We start from the raw sequence: 15,007 nt of genomic DNA, 5'->3' as shown, positions 1-15,007 counted from the left end.
TTTATTCCACGACTGCCGACAAGTGGATCTATTCTGAACAAGGACAGAATAGTGTCCGCCATAATATTTATTAAAAGAAAAATAAATAAAAGTCCGCGAGAGAGAAGCCCGACCCGAACCTGTTTTACTTCTGCATTCTTGTCGTTTTGGTCCGGAGCAGAAATTGCACGTGTGACCGCAAGTGGAGCTGCTTCGACGCTGCGCCGGAGTTGTCACGCTCAGCGGCTTTACACGTGTGACCGCTCCACAAAATTTGCTCCGGTGTAAAATACATCGCAACAAAATATTTCGGTGCAGCGTCGGACCAAATGTGTGCCGTGTGAACAGGGCTAATATTTCCTCCTCTATTAGGCTGTTTTATGTCCTGATCAGATTACATGATAAGAAACCGGGCTGATCACGTGATTTTCAGCTAATCCGGTATCGGGTATTATTATTTTCTAAACACTTAAAGGTCACAAAGCTACGAAATAATCCAAGTGTGCAAATATCTTGGCAAATATAGCAGTAGTAGCTTAGTTTTGTATTACACAATGTTACTTTTTTTTGGGTTGTTGTTGGTGTGACATGCAGACGTGTCACCTCCAATGCGCACAGCTCACCTTCAGGCAGAGACAGAGCGTTGGATTTGTCCTCACAGCTTGCTTGGAGGGAGAGGCAAGCCGAAAGATACTCATGAATAAGTCTGCCTTGCCTGACATAAAAAAAGCCTCGCTAGACGGCATCATCAAAGAGTTGAGAAAGCTGAAAGTGTGACAGCTTACATCCAAATGACGTAACTTCAAATAGAAGTTTAATGAGTGTACTGGTAAATTATTTGTCTTGTTATATAATATATTATAAGCTTGTTCCCAACTGGTTGCATTTAACAAGGGGTCACAAATCACTATTGCCATTTCTCGATGAGAGAATTCAGTCTGACAATAGTGTGAGGGGAAAACCCTCTGTGCATAACTTCATACATGCTTGTGAACGCCCAACAAACATTCAAGCCACAACATTTCTTTGAGAGTAGCCTAGCAGCATGTCAGCATCCAATGATGAAGACTTTGCACTGAAAAGGTGCAAAGTTTGTTTGATCTTTTGACTTGGATGTTGGGGGGGTATCCACAAATACTGTAGATGAATCTGTAGGTGCCAAACCATTCGCATTTGCAATGATGACAAAGATATGTTGGTAAACTCACATTACTTCATCAATGTCTTGTTCATTCATTTTGTCCCATTTTGTCCAAATTCTCGTGCCAGGCAAGGGTGAATGGCACCCGTTTCATTTTCATTGTATTCAATCACTTCCCATTCCGGTGTTAAGACAAATCGTGACCCGTCAGTTTTCTTTTACTCCAAGGGGCTATGGAAATTGAGAGTCTGAAAGCAAAACAGAAGTTACTGAATCATCATCTAATAATTTGTGAGGTTCCAAGAGATGCCAGTCCTTATTTAAAAACTCTTCTGAAAACCTGTCTTTAGCAAACCTAATGAAGCAGCTCCTAACGTGTTCCTCCCCCCCGCTTAACCAGGATGTTCCTCTTATCAGCCTGGCCAACATCTTCCAGAATGCTCGTCTATGGGAGGATGCTCTTACAGTAGCTCGCATGGCTGTAGAAATTACTCCACACTTTGTTGTGAACCACTTCACTCTTGCCAACGTCTACATTGCTATGGTAAATCAATCTTTATTTTCTCCCCCACTTGCATCAATTAAGCGGAGGAATCTGTATGAACACAGAATTTTTGTTTCTTGATGGCAGGAGGAGTTTGAAAAAGCAATGCGCTGGTATGAGTCCACGTTGAAACTGCAGCCAGAGTTCGCCCCTGCCAAAGACCGACTGAGAACCATTCAGTGTTACCTGCTCACCAAGAGGGAACGTCGTCATCCTTAAGCAAAGAAGTTGCCAGAATCATGCCCACAGTAGACTAAGAACACACAAACTTAATTGTTAAAGCACGCAGTTAACTTGTGCAAAAAAAAAAAAAAACAACAACAATAATAATGGAAAAAATGAGTCTGTTCCCTTTTATTCAGCCCATTGAAACTACTACAACAGTCGTTTAAATCACTCAAACATCACAAAGCGCAGCTTATAATATTACTTGCAATTCTGTTCTCCTAACAGTTAAATGTTTGCAAATATGGAAGGGAAGTACAATCTGACTTATCTGCCTCGCTGTTGAAGAAGAGGGCTTAACATCCTTGCAAGAGTTGGCATTACAAATAAAAGGGAAAAGCATGTTATACTATTACACAAATACAGCTGTAACAAAGTGTGTGAATCATGTGGCCAGGAGACAGTGTTGTACTTTAAATTTGTTTTAATGGTTTGTTTTAATTGAAAGGGTTATAATATATTATGTCCATGAAGCGATTGCTGAGATGGAATGTGGAATGTGCTTCACAGCTCAGTACTAGTCACAGTTTTCAAAAATATATTTGCCCTCATTGTTTCCGTTCATGAAATGGATGGTAATTTTCGCACTTTTGTCATCATTCCTATTTATATGGGACCTAAAAACTGATTTTGCTCCAAGCTGATTTCATGAAAAAGTAGAAAAACTGAATTATGCTGCATTTGCTTTTTTTTAAGGTAATCATCAGGCAAAAAAGAAAATGGATATCCTTCTGGCCATCACAAGTGGAATCTGTATCAAATGTACAGTATTAAAGGCCGTGTGTGGACTTCAAGTCATTATTTTTGAGTCATTTATATCTTTGGAAAATCAAAAGCACTTAAACACCAAGGTAAAAGTAATTCTTGGACTTATGTAAAACCGCCTCCTTGTAAGCGTGCAATTGACCACGTGGTGGCACTGTCAGACTTTTTTTTAGCAAACTTCACTGACCACGCGGTGGCACTGTCAGACTTAAAAAAAAATTTTTTTCAAACTTCTATTTTACTTGTACTCACAACCACGTCGGATTCCAGTTATATTTTGAAATGTTAGCGCTACAATGACAAGTGGTCGCTTCCTGTGTTCTTGTATTAAACTAACTTGGCTTTGTCATCGCAAGGTCACCTTATATGCTCATTTCTAACGAGCTAATTGTCTCGAATAGCTTGGCGCTCTTACAGGAAACGATTTTCATTGGATGCGTGCCAATGGTTTGACGTCACTAGAAGCGGCTGAGGATCTACTTAAGTGTCCGAGATGCTTCAAAAATAAACCAAGGTTCTGGTGCTACTTTTAGCACATTTTCAAGGATGCGCCTTGAAAATTGTGCTTGCCATGCAGAAAGACCAGGGCGGAAAGGCAAGTAAGTATATTGGCATATTGTTCCACATTGTAATGTCATGTTACCTCTTTTTAAACAAGAAAATAATCTTTATTGATTCATCCCCCCCAAAATAATTCATTGGATGAGAGCGATTATATCATAGTACCCAAATTCAAAGCATGTTGATTCAATCCGTCCTTAATTCATTTGGACAGTTATACCTACGTAGGTGCAGCATGAGTTTAACATTTTCATTCAATTACTCACACTTGCTTTCATTAAACATGTTTGTACTGGTCTAAATAAATCCAAATTAGTTTAAATTGTTGAAACATGATGTTAGTAAAATGAAATAAAGGAGAGAACATTAAACATAATAGGTATACTCTTACCTTCACCTGGCACTTCCATCCATCAATTTTCTAATCAGCTTCTCCTCAATCCCAGCTGTCTTCGGGCAGCAAGGGGGTTACACTCTGAATTAGTTGCCACCCAATTGCAGGGCACACATAGACAAACAACCATTCACGCTCACAATCACACGTAAGGACAATCAAATGATCACTCGAGATTCTAAACCTACCATGCATGGTTTTGGAATGTGGGAGAAAGCCTGAGTACTCGGAGAAAACACGCAGGCACGGGGAGAACATGCAAACTCCACACAGGAAAGCCAATTGAGCCGTACACCTCTGCACTGTGAGGTGGACGTGCTAACCAGTCGCCCAACGTGCTACTAACTTGGCACTTGTTTGCCAAGTAAATAATAACATATCTCCATGAGTCTTCTTGTCTGTCTTTGTACACACACACACACACACACACACACACACACACACACACACACACACACACACACACGTAAACGTGCATGCACAATCACTCAGAGTCCATAATGCAACCCCGCCCCCAACTCGCAGTGTAAAATGTGGATGAGTAATTCATGTTCTCATCATTAAAGGTTGATTTGAATCATTTGGAGTACAATTATTCTGCTGCTTTGAGTAAAATTTAGTGTACGGTGTAAATTTGACTCTGCTTAGACAGTGATCAAATATAGTCTTTTTCAGAGTATCATTTTCCTCGATTAGAAGAAAATGTACTATGCAAAATTTACTGTGTACAAATAAACTTTAAGTTGCGCTGGAGGACATGAAATCATTAAAAAGTACCAGAGAAGCCAAGAAACTGGTTGTGGAATCTGTTCAATAAAATCTGCTGAACTAATATATCTGGCCTCATCCGCCAGGTTGTCAACTGTGACACAACTCACAGTGTCTGATACAACTGATGAACACACCACATTGCTCTGGAATTGCCCATTGGGACTGGAATTGCCCATTTCTGCTTTAAACTGATCACAAATTGCAAAAGGGGATACAACACAGGCCTGAAGCCACACATTTATAAATAAAAACAATAATAATAATAAAAATAAACACAACCTTGCTTGAAGGAGCCAGGCTTTTTTGGTACAATTATTATTTACAATTCTTATTACCCTGACATGCTTCATGTTTTGCGATATACATGACAAGAAATGGACTTATATAGGCCTACTGATTTTCTCATTTTAATTCATCCATTCTGTGTGAAGTACTGTGTAACCCTCAAACTGAGCATTACTGTACCTCTTAAGGTAAGCAAATTCGGTTTGAGTTGAATGGATGATCTTGAAAGGGATTCATTCACAGGCACAAGTGTGACTCTATGTTGTAGCACAAGTGTGAATCTTTTGTTTTTTGTTTTTTTAATCATTCTACATCCCTTCATCACCACCCCCTTAAATCACAAGACCTAAAAATGGCACATGCACGGTGCAGTCGGCTATTTTTAGAATCCAGTAAAAGAACAGGATGGTAGGAGAACGGCTGAAGTGTATGCACACTGGGCTATAAATACAAAGGTGATGCATGCAGGTTTATTTTCCCCACCCTTCCCATTCAGATTTGAAGCCACCAAACAGACGCCTGCATTGCTAATATGCATTATTAATTGTTACTCCCTTGGTCTATTCCTGTCGAACAGAACTCTGTGCCAGCTCTGCAAGGAAATGTTTCTCAATGAATAATTGAGTGGAATTATATTTTTGACCAAACCCTATCTTAGCTGCAGTGTATAAATAGCTCATGTGCATCAAAGCGTGTGTGGATTTGTCAGGGACGTTGAGCCCAGCAGTAGGAGCCTTATTATGTAATAGGCATGTGACTTGGCACACCACAGAGACACTGCATTGAATGAGCGTGTGAGGCTCTGCACCCATTGAGTGTTTTCAGACAGACTGGTATAGTATATTCACCGCCGGAGTAGCTCAGGCAGATTGCTTGCTTACTGAATTTGTGAGACAAATTTGTACTTTATTGACACGCGTCCACTCTCGCAAGAATTTAGTTGGCTATTTGCAGTAGACAAAAAGTGATGCATTCATCCTTTGCACACGTTGGATATGGAAATGGGTTGTTTTTTTGTTTTTGTTTTTTTTATCATCCTCTCATTGCATTTTTGCCTTTTTAGTGTACATTTAAAACAGCCAAAGTTTTTTTCCCTCATTGTTCAAGTCATTGCCAAACTGCTCCTCTTCAAAGTTTGGCATTTCTTCCATCGCTAAACTTTTGATTATAATTGTGTTGTATCATTCCACATGTGAGTTTGTATTTTTAGCACAGCGCTGCTGAGTATAGTAACGGATGTTGCTGCAAGATATTACATAACTGAGTGATAGTGACTTTTTATAGTTGCTGCAGAAAAACAGCGCAGGGCCTGATTTGAGCCGAACATGACACGAGGGCATTGCTTCATTCAGTAAAAACATTACATAACAACCAGGAGGAGAAACTTCCCACAGTGGAAGAAGAAATTTAAAAGGATCAAAACGACTGGGTTTGCATTTGTGAAATTCAGTGGTGTAATATAAAACATAAATGGTATGAATTGTCAAAAAGTCCTTAATTAATGAAACATTATATTTTATATGTTTGTCATGAGCCGTTTATTTCTGTACATTTACAGAACATCTGATGGTATTTGTCTTAGTTGATGGACCAGAAGACTTTGTAACACCGAATCACTGAGCAAAATTTATATATGTACACATATTCCCAAAAGGGTGTTTTGCTTCTTGAAAATCCATCCATCCATTTTTTTTTTTAATTTTATTTATTTAACCAATAAACTTATTAGGGTTGTGAGTGTTTCGGAGGCCATCTCATCTGACTTTGGGTTAGCAGCGGCATAAACTCTGGACAGGTTGCCAGCCTGTGCTGGAGCCTATGCCAGCTGTCTTCGAGCAGTAGGCGGGTGACACCCTGATCCGGTTGCCAGCCAATCGCAGGGCACACAGAGACGAACACCCATCTGCGCTCACAATCACACCTAGGGACAATCTAGAGTTGCATGTTTTTGAACAGGAAACCGGAGAAACCCACACAGGCATGGGGAGAACATGCCAACTCCACACAGGGAGGCCGAAGCTGGAATCGAACCCAGTACTTCTGCACTGTGAGGTCAACGCGCTACATATATGTATGTATATATGTATGTATGTATATATATATGTAGATATCGATATATAGATATAGATATATCTATATCTATCTATCTCTCTCTATATATAGAGAGAGAGATAGATAGATAGATAGATAGATATATGCACCTTTTCGCAGCTGATAACTCAATTGTTTGTTTTTTTTCTTTGCACATTGAAACCATTGAACAAAATGTTCATATATTCAGCAAGATGGGGCACCTCCACATTACCATGGCCAGGTGGATTGGATGGAGGGTTTTTGTTGAATACCCTGCACGTTCAACAGACCTCACACCACTAGATTTCTTTGAATTGGGATACCTAAAAGTCTCCGCAGCTGCAGCACATTCCACATGAAGCCAAGCGTTCAGACTCAAAGGCTTCCAGTCTGAATCAGTCCCACACTCAGTGGCTCTCAACTGTATTAAACCCTCCAGGTGCATTATATGCTGTAAATTTATTGTATTTGAATATTATTTCTGGGGAAACAAAGGAAATATTTTGAGAAAGTAAGTGGTGTTGGAACTTCAGCACCACGGAGAGTTCCACTGCAACAAATTCAACAACTGCAGTACTTGCTGTCTCCGAAGTCATAAAACTGATCGTAGATGCAAAATCGTCCTTTTTACTTTTTGCCAAGTAACAGTGTTCATATGATCAAGTAAGTGGGTAAAAAGTATTTATATTTCTGAGCACCATTTGGCAAACCAAGTGGTCACTTTCGGTGTAAGTAACATTTACTTTGCTTTTCTTCAAATCAGCACTTTAATCGAGAAAGACAAGGCAACCTGAGGGAAATCCTCTTCAAAAATGAACACAAAAATAAGAAGGGTTCTTTAACTTGACTGTCATATTGTTCTACACAAGTCAATTTTTCACTGATATGGTATCTGTGACTGTAGTTTGTTGTTTTCTTTTTGTAAGGATAGGTTGTAAGACGCATGCGCTGATGCATTTTATCTGATTATATACCCTCTGATTGAGATGGTTTATTTGCAGAGCCAGGTGCATTCAGAGCCTTTGACCATTCACCATGCGCCAGCCCTGTGTACAGTAGTAGGCCACCTTGAGCAGAGAAAGCCGCAGCGGCAGGCATGTTGGGGATGGGAGTTAAAAATAGCATCATCAGTCGGCCAAGCGCCGCTCCGTTACTACGCGTTTCAGCATTCTGCCCTGTGCAGGGGGGAGGCGACGGGGAAGGGGTTGGGGTGGAGGGGTCTGCAGCCCTCCACCTCTTTCTGTAGCTTTGCATCATCACACGAGGAGGGGTCAACACCTTGAGTCTGTACGTGGCTCTGCTGGAGGGGGAAACCCGACCTGGAGGCTTCAGGATTTGTCTTCATGATCACCAGCTGACGCGCTTGTTACAAACATTTTAGCTATCATTGTGGAGCTCCCAATCGCAAGACAAGCAAATAATAAAATGGCCTTTCCATTGTAGAGGCAGAATTAGGAGGGGTTTTTTTCATTAAAAATATATATTTTTTCTTTCTTTCTTTCTTTCTTTCTTTCTTTCTTTCTTTCTTTCTTTCTTTCTTTCTTTCCCCGAGTGGGCCCACAAGCTGCGCATGGATGCTCGTGCGTCCATCATCAAAGTGGGAGATTCTCCACCTGACGTCAACATTGACGCAGGCATCAGGACAAGGTGCTTTTCTTTTTGCCATTTTGTTGAATAGATACAATGGTGTTGGATATCATTTGTATGAATGGCAATTACTGTTGCTTTGTTTGCTTCGAGAAGCAAATTATAAAGTTGAATAAACGCCGGTTCGTGCACGCATCTTGCTTTGTAAATCTACAGAAGATGAGCATGCATTTCCACACATTGTGTTGAGGAGACGCTGGTGTGCACGCGCAATAACCATGCACGAGAGAGAGGATGGGATGGGGGTTGAGGAGGGTAAAGGGGCGGGGGGGGTGATGAAGGCTTCACGCACGAAATTCCTCCAAGGAATCTCTGCGAGCTTTTCTTTTTTTCTTATTTTTTTTTTCATCACGCGCGTGCTAAAAATAGAAACAGGGTTGGATCGTGATCCAGAAATAGATAGGGGGCATCACTCCTATAAAAGGCACACCATTCAAGAGTACAGTGTGTGCACAGTAGGAAGAACCGAAAAGCACGAGCACATTTTAAAGCAGAGACCAGTTTTATTTGGTCTTTTTTCCTGCATGGTGACACTCCTCAGTCTTGCATGGTGAGTATTGTGGAAAGCTTTCTCGAGTGTCTTGCATCTCTCTGACAGATTTTGCATCATTTGTGCAGTTTTCATGCTTTATACATCCCATTGCTCTGTGTAGTTGAGAAGTAAATCTAATTGTTTGGGGATCTGATGACAAAAAAAAGGAATCACCCTATTTGGAATAATACGGTACAGATATGATGATTGTTGCATGCACTGGGAATTTGCTGTTTGCGACCAGCTCCGTAATGGAAGTATTAAGCTCGGGTATTACTGCTTTGTCGGGTTTTTTTTTTTCGTCACGAATGGGGAGCTATCCTCCCATTGTGGTGCTGAAGTGCTCTTTTTCACAACGTCCGTATAACACACCCTCTGGGCATGACAGATCACACAACACATTCAGGGTGCATTTGTTTCAATTGCTTTTCTTTTTTTGGACTGATTCAAGCTTGACCACAAAGACCCCTCGTTTTATGGAGGTGTTTTAGGTATAATCCAAATGAAAGAATCAAATTAAAAGCTGCTCACCGCCTCAAATAGAGCTCGATAGTGACATTTGAGTCCTTATTTGCAGTTTTTATCCCTTTGTGCGCGCGGAGGCTCGAGTCGTGACTGCTGAAAGTGAGCACGCCGTGTGCTGCGTCAGTAGCGTCTGGCTCCGTTGAGCTCGAGACAGATGGGGGGGAGGGGGAGAGCGGTGAGGGGGGTTGGATCGTGACCGGCTGGAAGATGCGTCCACGCATGAAAAGGCTTGGACGGCTCCCGTGGAAACTGAGACAGAGGGTGGGGCCACTCTTTTGCTTTAGGTTTTGGAGGCAAAAATATATACACATAAAAATTTGGACAATGGGTTGAACTCTTGAGCTTACAGGAGTGGCAAACAATCCAAACACCAGAGCCACACAGAACATTGCGTACAAGACTGAAAAACATATAGTTACTATTAAGTCATCATGTATACAGTAAATGAGTGTCAGGTGTTTTATAGCATCTGCTGCTCTTTTTTGCTCCATGCCTATTGGTCGATGACAATTGGTTCCGTCCAATGGAATCACAAGAAAGCCTCAGATGCGCCTAAAAGTCCACAACGCTTCTTTTTGAATAGCAATACTGCGTGGCTGGAATACCGTGCCGATCTAGTGGGCTTCACACACACACACACACACACACACACACACACACACACACACACACACACACACAGACACTCACGCAACACCTTCTAGCACCACAATAATAAACAAAATGATGACGATGATGATGATGATGATGATGATGACGAAGACCAAAGGAGTCGTGGACGAGAAGTGGATCGGGGAGTTGTCCGTCACGAATCTTTTTGCGGTCTGGGCTTGCTGTGCATACGTGAAGATGGGAAGCCCTTACCCCAAAAAGCATTTGTGAAGGAAATGAACTTCGTTTTACAACACAGTTGTTTGGGCCTTGGAAGTAACACTGCTATACTGTCTGTCTGTCTTTCTGTCTCTCGCTCTGTCTGTCTCTCACAAAAAGCACGCACAAGTGCGCACACGAATACATCACACACACACACACACACACACACACACACACACACACACACACACACACGCACGCACGCACGCACACACGCACGCACACACACGCACACCTGATGACACAGGTACACACTTGTAATAACAGTTAACAGTAACACACAACCATCACATTGACAGGGTACCTGCCGTAAGGTTCATATACTGTAGGCCTGGTCGTAGTCCTAATTACTCTTTGTACCCATTCCAGGGCAAAAAGCAGTATGGGTATGTTCTTAACTATAAGAGTAGACAGTAACTTTCAGGGACATTGTACCGTATACCGTGTTCCCTGACTTTTCACAGGTGATACGCTTGTTTTTTGTAAAATGAATTTACCCTAAAAAAACAACAATAACAAAAAAACAAAAACATCCCCAAATTTTTAATTGGTCTGACTTAGATGAAGAAGCAGAAAAATAGCAAGAAAATGTGACAAAATAGCGAGGTGAAACTGCAATACTTGACATAATGGTCACAATTGAAAATCTGCGAAAGAGTGAATCCGCAATATTGGGATCACGAAGTAGCAAGGGAAAACTGTACCTGAAATGTGAATTGATTTATGTGCATGTGCATGGCTTGTGAGGTGTTCTGCGCATGATGCACCAAATCCTTCAAATGCTCTGTTTGTGTTGTGGTGTAATTTGACAGAAGAGCTGAAGAGGACAGGTGGTCTAATAATGTAACAGTAAAAATAAAAATACCCACCCCCCCAAAAAAAAAAAAACATTTCAGTAATTACATTTAGTGCTTGTTGTAAGGTGTCCTTGAGTGCTTAGAAAGGCGCCCACAAATAAAATGTATTATTATTATTCTTATTATTATTTACTCATTAATGCCACAAAATCAAATCTACACCATTAACCAACTAGTCATAAAAAGAAATTCATTAGTCTGTGTACACTGAAATGGATCCGCAAGTGTGTGATACTTTTGTTTCATGTATGATACAATTAATTAGCATACACAAACACCCATCTGTGTCTCATGGTGTCAAATATTTTACTGTTTGTCAAACAGGTTTGCAACATACTTTTGGAGATGATGACTCTTGCCGCCCAAACCATAAGAAGCACAGAATCGGGATGCTGCAAAAAGAAATGTAAGGGCCAGCAAGCCCCATCTTTTTTATGTGAATACTATAAAGTACTTTATCTTTTCTAAATACTGTATTTAAAATACATCCACTGTTTGGTGTGCAACACCGTGGCATTCATCCTTTCTGCACAGTGCATCCATCACATATGCATTTTTTTTTGACAGTATTGTAGTTTTTATACATCGGCTTTTCAAGATGATCTGCCCTTTTATTGACACCATCACAATATTTAAAAACATTCCCTTGCTTTATTGTAAAAAACATTCCCTTGCTTTATTGTTTTGTAGTATTATTTAAATTCACGCACACCGGGAGAACATACGCCGAGTTTATGTTGCTTACCAAATAAGCATAATTTCACTCCTCAAAAGCATTTTACACAGCTGTTTCGGTGTGATCTTCCTGAGGCTCATTTGTATGTTTGTTTTAGAACAAAGCAATTTAAGTGGCAGAATTAGTAGGAGTCGAAGAATGTTCTCTTTTATTTTATTTTTTTAAGTTGCGTGACTGGTAGAGATAAGATATTTACTGTATTTGAAAAAAAGATCTCTTGAGTTCACACATTTCAAAGAACACAGCACATCCTGGACTTTTTCAAAACAAGGAATCTCATCTACAGTATAAAGTTATGACATTGTATCCATATAGAGGAAATTTGAGATTTATAGAGAGCATGCATGTGAACCGTGATTTTTTTGGTCTTTGTTGGACAGGAGAGGGGAGAAGGAGTGATGTATAAACGCTCAGAAGTTCCCCTGCTGGAATAGAAACAGGGAACACCGTGTGGTAAGTAGTACTAGAATGGGGTTGAGATATAGCATGAAGATATTTTATAGGAAGCAACATGATATGATTTTTTTAAATTATGTATTAACATATAATTTTCCTATTTTTGTATTTATTATTTGTTTTAATATATATTCGTTTTTACTTTGTATGAGGGACTGTGAAAATGAAAAAAAAACTATGGAAAGAGCAGCTGCAATGAATTCATACTGATTCCTAGAACTAAATATGTGTTGATGAAAGGCAGAAATATTATTTATGAATGGCTTTTTTTGTTGTGTGTGTATGTGTGTGTGTGTGTGTGTGTGTGTGTGTGTGCTGCAAATTTTCCATTACTTTTTTTCCTTCTTATTTTGTCACACCCATGCTGAGTATGTGAAAAATGATAATCATTCATAATCCTACAGTTGGATTCCTTAGAATTCCATAGAAAACATTCATAGATTATTATTTTGGACCATTTTAATTTCATGGAAACGTACAAACGCGGACATGATGTCTGTCAGAGAAATAGGAATTATCATACAAGGTGATGAACCCCATTCATTTTTGTCTTAAATTCTGCTGAATTCATTTCCTGCTCTGTTTCTGGTGCATATGTTGAGATCGGTGGCACTCTAGTTTAATCAAATGTACTTATTGCTAAAACAAGTCCACACCTTGTAGTGTTTTCCCCTATTTATATGTGCCTATGTCTGATACTCCTCGTAATAGAAATAAATGAGTTCAAAAAACATTCATGCACTGTGTGTTTTATTTATCTAATTGACTTCTGTTCAGACATATTTTTTCACACTTTGTGATCAGCTGTGCAGACTTCATGCAGATGTGCCCATGCCGTCCCAAAATTAAACAAATATCCTTTGAAATCTTACTTGAAAAAAATCAGTAAAGTCCACTCTGAAATGAAATAAAGAAGCAAATAAAGCCACGACAACCCAAGATGTAGGTGTCCATCAAAAGGCAGACGGTTGTGCTAAATTTCACAATGTTACACCTTTTGTTTCATTAATGTGCCTTTGGGAATACACAAACGTAAAGCTTTGTTTAATCAAAAGTCACACGGCGATGCAAGATGACTTGATCAGTCAGACTCACTCACACGTGGGATGAGGACCACTTCTTTCGTGTGTGTGCCGAGAGCGCCTGTGGTTATGATCAACAGCTGCTCTGTTTATGGGTACGACGGTGCTTTAATCTAAATTTCATTCAGGGTTCCTTTGAAAGCTGAGAGGTAAACAGTTTAGACTCCTGTTTACCATTGCTGCATTTCTATTTTTAGAAGCAATGCTCTTATATAACACTCTCGCTCACATTATGGACCCATGCTGTCTGCTCTACTTGGCTCCATTGTGCATCGTGTACGTCGGTGTACTCATTTCCACTGATTTTAGAAACATCAAGAGTCAGTAAATGAATAATAAAGCCCACCCTCCAACCCCTCACCACAAACTCACAAGAATCATATGAAAACCCCACATTACCACATTAGCTCTTTGCACGATTTGCTTTGTATCCTTGAGAAGCAAATGTGCAAAATGACACATTTAATACATCCGGTAATTCTTTTTTTTTTTTTGTAACCGCTTATAATTATTAGGTTATGGGAAAACTTGTATCACTGATTGTTCACCACTTTGATTTATAACAAAGGCATGTGATTAAAACTGAAGTGGACAATAAAATGCATCCAGTATTATAATCAGTTCTTCTGTGAGGAGCAACACTGGTGTGTTCTGGCTTGAACCAATCAATGACTCGGAAAAGACATGAAACGAGACATGCGGACTGTTGAATTGAGGAAATAAATTGTGTATATAGGGTGACACTGTTGTCAGCATGGATAGCACGTCTGCCTCACAGTACAGAGGTTGTGGGTTCGATTCTGGGCCCTGGACTTCCTGTGTGGAGTTTTCACATTCTCCCCATGCCCACATGGGTTTTCACTGGGTACTCTGCTTTCCTCCCACATTCCAAAAACATGCACCGTAGGTTAATGGAACACTCAAAATTGTCCCTGGGTGTGAGTGTGCGCGCGGATGGTTGTTCGTCCCTGTATGCCCTGTGATTGGCTGGCAACCGGTCCAGGGTGTCCCCCGCCTACTGCCCGAAGACAGATGAGATACGCTCCAGCACGCAAAACTATATTGAATACAAAGGGAAACATAAATTAAAGGAGATTCAAAAGGTTTTTGTTCATTTGCTTGATTGTTTGTTTCAAATCTCTGTATGAGAAAATGTTGTTACTCACATTACCGTCGTCACCATTACACCATAACTATCGTTTACCATTTATTAATTGATATTGAAGCCAATACTTCTTCTTAATATATGAAATATTTCTGTGATCATTATTTATTGTTTAATTACTCTTTTCAAATTATGAGTAATATTAAAGCCTATGTTGTTGACTTTCAGCTTTTAAAAACTTTTCAAATTAGTTTCTTGACACGATTTTTTTAGCTGAGATCCATTTGTGCTACATTTCACTTCTTCCGGAAATGCATTTCATGATTTCACCCCCTGGACAGAAATGCACTTACTTTTCATAACTGTACTGCTTCTGTTATTCTTTTCAAATGAGTTCCACTCTGAGAGCACATCTTCCTTTTTTTTCTTTTGAAAGACTTTTATGAAGCAAGTTTT

At 40.0% G+C, this 15,007-nt stretch overlaps 1 protein-coding gene across 2 annotated transcripts in view; it reads left to right on the top strand.

The window, feature by feature from the left end:
• Positions 1-2,683, top strand: part of ttc17 (tetratricopeptide repeat domain 17) — a 24,956-nt gene extending 22,273 nt beyond the window's left edge. The window contains exons 24-25 of one of the 2 annotated variants that reach the window (XM_019886533.1): positions 1,521-1,664; positions 1,752-2,683. In XM_019886533.1, the coding sequence (XP_019742092.1) occupies positions 1,521-1,664; positions 1,752-1,883 (276 nt within the window). In that variant the 3' untranslated portion in view covers positions 1,884-2,683. Of the gene's footprint in view, positions 1-333; positions 699-1,520; positions 1,665-1,751 lie in introns of those variants that run through there. The other variant, XM_019886534.1, reaches the window with a different exon arrangement.
• Positions 2,684-15,007: the final 12,324 nt, after the last annotated feature.

This window comes from Hippocampus comes, unplaced genomic scaffold, assembly GCF_001891065.2.
Source record: "Hippocampus comes isolate QL1 unplaced genomic scaffold, H_comes_QL1_v1.1 scaffold261, whole genome shotgun sequence".
Lineage (NCBI taxonomy): Eukaryota > Metazoa > Chordata > Actinopteri > Syngnathiformes > Syngnathidae > Hippocampus > Hippocampus comes.
This window is presented reverse-complemented; position numbering and strand designations above follow the sequence as displayed.